Source organism: Sesamum indicum, unplaced genomic scaffold, assembly GCF_000512975.1.
Source record: "Sesamum indicum cultivar Zhongzhi No. 13 unplaced genomic scaffold, S_indicum_v1.0 scaffold00142, whole genome shotgun sequence".
Taxonomy (NCBI): Eukaryota; Viridiplantae; Streptophyta; class Magnoliopsida; order Lamiales; family Pedaliaceae; genus Sesamum; species Sesamum indicum.
In genome coordinates, this window is record NW_011628059.1 from 360310 (window position 1) to 366485 (window position 6176).

The 6176-nt window shown below is 36.5% G+C and overlaps 1 protein-coding gene and 1 long non-coding RNA gene across 2 annotated transcripts; one reads left to right on the forward strand and one right to left on the reverse strand.

Moving 5' to 3' along the window:
• The first annotated feature begins 495 nt into the window (after positions 1 to 495).
• Positions 496 to 1413, forward strand: LOC105179320. Its single transcript, XR_849264.2, has 2 exons — positions 496 to 831; positions 986 to 1413. It is a non-coding gene; the product is annotated as an uncharacterized LOC105179320 (long non-coding RNA).
• Positions 1414 to 1695: 282 nt separating this feature from the next.
• Positions 1696 to 3128, reverse strand: LOC105179331. The gene is given in 4 exon segments (XM_020691286.1): positions 1696 to 2211; positions 2295 to 2413; positions 2506 to 2912; positions 3097 to 3128. Coding segments are annotated over 4 exon segments (1074 nt in total).
• Between the last annotated feature and the right edge of the window lie 3048 nt (positions 3129 to 6176).

The following is a 6176-nucleotide window of genomic DNA, read 5'->3' on the forward strand; positions in this document are numbered from 1 at the left end:
TTGATGTGTGGAACATAGAGTAAAATAGGATCAGAGCTTTATCCTACAATAAACCGGTTGCCTTGCAAGCCATTTAAAATGGGAGTCAGTTGTCTGGTACTTATCGTCACATGAGATGCACATTGGAGACTGATTGAGCAAACAATTGTAGAAGGGTCACTGGAACTGTTGCACCTCTTTAAACTAAGATATAGTTTCCATGTAATATGCACTTAGGATATCCGCGTGTACTTGTATCCTTAAACTCCTGGTGTTTTAAAGATGCAACTTTTCATATTCTCTTGTGATGGTAATTGTATTATAACACTTTCACTTTGGAAGTGGGGTAACTTTTGTTCCTTTCTTTGCCTTCCACAGAGGTTTGAGATGTTTTCGTTATTTTTTCTTTTGTTTTTAAGCTGAACTAGGCAGTGGCTAGATGGAGGCTCCATCAATATGCACATTGTTTCTGGTGAACCGACTATTGTTGATGCTGCTGCTGCTCTGCTGAAAAGCTATAGTTACTAGGAACCCAAAAGCAATGATCCGATTATACAGTACAGGCGCATTTTATTTTGCTCTGGCTTACCCTGGTTCTAATCTTCTTTTAATTGCCCAACTCTTCTCAGTGACTCATGTTTATCAAGCTTTTCATGGTGGTGAGGAAGCTGCAATTTCCTCTTCTCTACCTTTGGCGAAACGAAGTGTTTGGGCGGCCTCTTACCTGAGTCATTGCTTTATGTACTGGAACGTAGCGGCCCAGTTGCTTTTGCCGCAGCAATGGTTTCTGATTCAGACACTCCTGAGATTATTTGGACACACAAGATGCGAGCAGAAAATCTGATCCGTCAGGTAGCCCTGAATCTGCAACTGGAGTTTGCTACTTGTCTTTCACCCCAAGCATCTTTTGTTAACATTTAGTACTTACATTCTAAAACATGGTGGTAGTTGAGTCATCCTCAATGCAAATAAGTGCTGCATTTAACTCTCAGTTTTATTTGATTAGGTTCTTCAGCATCTTGGTGATTTCCCTCAGAAATTGTCACAGCATTGTCATTCCGTATATGACTATGCTCCAATGCCACCAGTAACATATCCAGAGCTGAAAGATGAAATGTGGTGTCATCGTTATTACTCGAAACTTATGTGATGAAATTAGATTTCCTAATTGGCTATTGTTGAACATGTTGAGTTTTTGCAATCATTGCTAGTAATGTGAGAGAAGAGTTAACTCGAAGGCCAATGGACCTTTCTGAAGAAGAAGCTTGCAAGATACTAGAGATTTCCATTGATGAAGTATCCAGAGACGACGCCCCTAAGAAACCAAGTTTTGAGTCAGTTGAGGAGATACCTAATATATCAAAGCAGATTGAGTATATTGATGAGGAAAAGCTCAAGAGACAGTATAGGAAACTTGCAATGAAGTATCATCCATAGTAGTTAATGGCGCACGGCGCACGACGGCGCCAAGGGCTCCTGGAGCCATAGCGCACGGCGCACGGCGCGGCGCGCGCCTTTTCGAAGGTTGGCGCAAAAATAACAAATAATCTATATATTTATATAATTAGTTAAATAAGACATATAAAACAACAAATTCAACATACCAAAACTTCATATAAGTAAAATGACCAATGTTTTAACCATTGAACGATAGCAAAAGTCATAAAGGTTCAAATAAATCCTAAATAGTTTATCAAAAAACAAATAAGTCTAAATCTAATCATCTGATTCTACTAGATAATCTCCAGGTTCTTCACTTTCATTTCCATCATCTCCATTTTCGTCAGTAGATATATACTCAGCCTCTTCTTCAGAATCATTGAAGTTTTCTTCTTCGTCCTCTTCTTCTTCATCAATTAGATTTAGACGGCGTCCACTAGATTTAGATGCAGAGGCTTTTTTGCTAGCTTTTGAAGAAGACGCTTTTGATTTACCCCTTGGTTCTATTGTAGATTGAGATCGCAAACTATAAGCTTCTTCATCAACCCCAGCAGCTCGTGCAACATCACCCCAAGTCAAATCATTATCTTCAAATACTGTAGCATTCTCTTCATCACTATCAAGAGTCAATCTCCCTAACAACCACTCATTACTCTCATCAATTTCATCCAAAATAATAGGATCTATTGTATCACGTGCATCATATCGCCTCTTCAAAGCTCTATTATACTTGATGAAAATTAGATCATTGAGGCGTTTTTGCTCCAATTTATTTCTTTTCTTAGAATGAAGCTGCATAAATTTAAATTTTTAATTTAGTAACACTTAAATAAAAATTATATCTATCAAATATCAATAAATAGTAGCATACTTACATGTTCAAAAACACTCCAGTTTCGCTCACAACCCGATGAACTACAGGTTAGGCTCAAAATTTTGATTGCAAAATTTTGCAAATTCGGAGCTTATCCGCCATAATTAGTCCACCATTCAGCTAGACATTTCAAAAATTAAAAAACTTAATATAAGTAGCATATAGTTCAAAGATTAACTTTTATTAAAATTATAAAATATAGTTCTCATTACCTGGTGCTTTTGTAGTCCTATGCCTTATTGCAAGAGGCGTCCCAAAAAGTCCTTCTGCGTTTTTGTACGTTGCAAATTCACTAATAGTCTTATCTTGCAATTCAGTACTTGGAATCAGTCTCCAAATGGAACTATATAAACCTTGCATAACCTCTGTATCTTGTTCTATATTAGGATGTGCATAAAAGAACTCTGGGTTCAAGTAGTAACCAGCTGCATGCAAAGGCCTATGAAGTTGAACATTCCACCTAGCATCAATGAATGCAAATACATCTTTATACTTCTCTTCATTGTTGGAAAATGAAGCAGCAATAGCTTTCTTGGCTCGGTCCATGGCTTCATAAATATAACCCATTGGTGGTTTTCTTTCACCATCTACCAATCGAAGCACCTTGACTAGTGGTTTTCTTTATATGGGCGCAGTGCTTGCTAGATGATATATAATTAGTAAGACAAATATTTGCAATTATTCATATGTTTCATGATTACTAATTTGACTGTTTCCATGCAGTTACCAATGGCCAGTAATGTTAACTTGGAACGCTATATCTCGCAGGACCAAAGGCTTTAGTGGAGAGGACCTTCAAGCACTTCTTTCTGACACACAACTTAAAGCAATTCATTTGCTCTTGGACAGGGAAGATGGCAGTGGAACTGGAAATATGCCTATTATCATGGGTGCTCCTCTGGAGTCCATGGCATCCAAGGCTAAATGCCTAAATCATCAGTTTCAGAAGCTGAGAAGCAAAGGTTGTACGACATTTACAGCCAGTTTCTCAATTCAAAGTGGTCTGTCACTGAACAGGTATATCTCTCATTCTCTCTCATTGGTTTAGTTTGAATTTTAAAATTTATTGATAGTTTTGTACGTGAATGTGTAGTTTTGGAAGAAGTATAGTAGGTACATTTAAAGATGAAGCTATGCTAGCAAATTTAATAAATTATTGATTGGTAAAAAAACCATGATTGTCGATTTTGTTCGATTATTGCTTATTATTTGGTGCAGTTATGATAATGTTGGATTTTTGTTTTTATTTTACAATGTTAATTTATCGTAAATTGAACTTTTAGTACTTTCTTGGTTATTGAATATGTGCTATAGCACCATCCCATCAATAAATACCGTACCTAAGTCTGAAGTGCCCATGCATATTACCTCCAAAGTCAACTACAACAGGGCAGTAAGTCAAGCAGAGTGACCCAAGCTGTTTAGACTGAGGCTCGGCTTAAAATTATTCAAGACTGCATTTTTTATTGTTTCTCTCTTGAATTTTAAAAGTTTTGTGCCAAGAATGAAAGCTATTCTGCACCCTCTATGAATGTTGAACGGAGCAAAATGTGTTAATCTCACATCTTTTTTGTTATTAGTCTATGAGCGTGAGTATACACAAACATCCATCAATAGCTGAATAAAGCATAATGTCTGAAGGCTACCAATGTCCATTTGTTTTAGTATGAAGAAAGTGTACATACTTAAGAAAAAACCACAACAGCTTTGAAATCTTTATGCTGTAATATTTGAAGAAAGAAACCCGGGGATATTACTTTGTTTTTTTTGTGCTTAGAATGCCATTGTTACGAACATGTCTAATTTTGCAACCTTACCCCCTCTCTTGGAGTATAATTGTTGTAACTTAAGGTTGTTACCAGTCTTGTAATGGAGATTTAGTTTTCAAGAAATGCAACCTCATGTGATATACCGAAGATAATTGGTTTTGTTTTCTGTTGGATTTAGTAGTTTCATGGTAACTCTCATCATCAAATCTAACATTAAATTGATATGATATGTTGTGTCAACAGCTAGTCATTGCTGGAGATGGGTACTAAAGATTTGGATTTTGTAAAACTGAACCAATTAATTGGAAGAAAAGCTGGTGGGATATCAGTATATCCTTTAACACCATCAGTTCGAGGGAAGGAGGAGCCCTGCAGCCATATTATGTTCGAGGCAAAGCTATGTCTGAACGTGTTGAAGATTTATTTACCTTGGTAATTCTGGTATTTTTTCTTTGTAATTTAATTACACACGAATTTCGAACCCCACCATTGTCACTCTTCAAGTTGATGGAGGGCTATAACATTGTTATCATGATGTTTAATTGAATTTGTGTAAGATTCCTTTGAACTATGTCTAGGTAGGTGGAAAGTGATGATACTTGCAAGCCAATCTTTTTACATAAATAGTTTGTATAGTCTAATGTGACTAAGCCATGATCCAAGGTATACTGGGTCATGGCGTAGTTGAAAAGTGTGTTCGTAGGTTGAAAAGTGTTGATACTTATAAGCCAGAATTTTTACATAAATAGTTTGTGTAGTTTACTGTGACTAAGCCATGATCCAAGGTACCTATTGGAGTTCCTTCTCTCATTCCATGCAATGTACTTGTGTTTATAACTTTATATATATTTCCGTTCATTTAGTTTGTGTTGTTTTTTTGTGCATCTCTCATGTTTATGTATACCCTAATATCTATTTGGGGGAATACTAGTCACTTTTTTTACAGGTACTTGTGTGCATATTTATATTCATTCCTTTTGTTCATGCCCTTTTTAAGCACAGTGCACTTCTCTATATATTAGAAGGTTTAAGAAAGGGGACAAACTGATAAATTAACATCTTATGCTTTTCAGGGTTTGGTCCTCTATGTGTTCTCGTTTTGTACTGTTGCCTTGTGTTCTAGTTTTGGTCTTATTGAATTGAATGGTAAGTTGTGTTATTCTCTAATGAAACCAACTGTCATAGCTCGATTGGGAAACATGCTTTGGTCCTCAACTGTCGCTTTTCTTATTAAATTTCTTAGAAACAACTGGAGATTGATTGATTCGGTTGTTGAAATTGTCAACTGTAGGTCAACCATGTTCTTCAAGATGTTCAATTGACTGACCAGAAGTGTTTTAAGCAGTTTGTTTCTCAAAGTGAGGCAAGAATGGAGGTATATATTCTTCTCCAGTAGAACTGAGACTAATTTGCCTTCTTCAACTAAGTCATGTTAATTGTTGATTTCCAGAATCGATTAAGAGGCAGGGACATAGCATTGCAGCTGCAAGGATGGATGTAAAGCTCAATGTTGCTGGTCGGATCTCTGAAAAAATGGGTGGTGTCAGGTTGATTTGTTTGGAGTCTTATTTTCACCTTTGATATTTGGAAAGCATGTTGATGTCTATAATATTATGAGATGCATCACCATTTGTTATATGACCAAGCCTTTGCTGGCCATTTGCTGAATTTTAGAAACTCGACTATAAACCATGATGGGTGTTTTGTTAATCGTGGGAAGTTAGAGTGCACTCTTTCACTTGATTATAGAAACCTGGTGGAGATGAATCCATTATGTTTCTTGGCATCTGTTTATGCATGGATGTCGTGTCCAATCCATTTTAAGACTAACCTCAAGTTCTTTCATGTGCGAAACTTTGAAATGGAGATAGGAAAAAAAACAATTAGTACATCAAATTAATTTTCTTGTGTTGTAATTACAATGAAATAAAAGTATATATTGCTTTACTACTTCTATTTTGTGGGCTTTCTCTTGTGAGATCTTGCCAATTGCCAGCACAAGGGAGAGGGTGGAAGGCTGAACAGTATTACCTGCAACAATTGTGCCCCAAAGAGTCCATTAGAGATTCTAGGTATGCGGGTGTTGGACAGTACCATGCAATGCAATGGTCAGT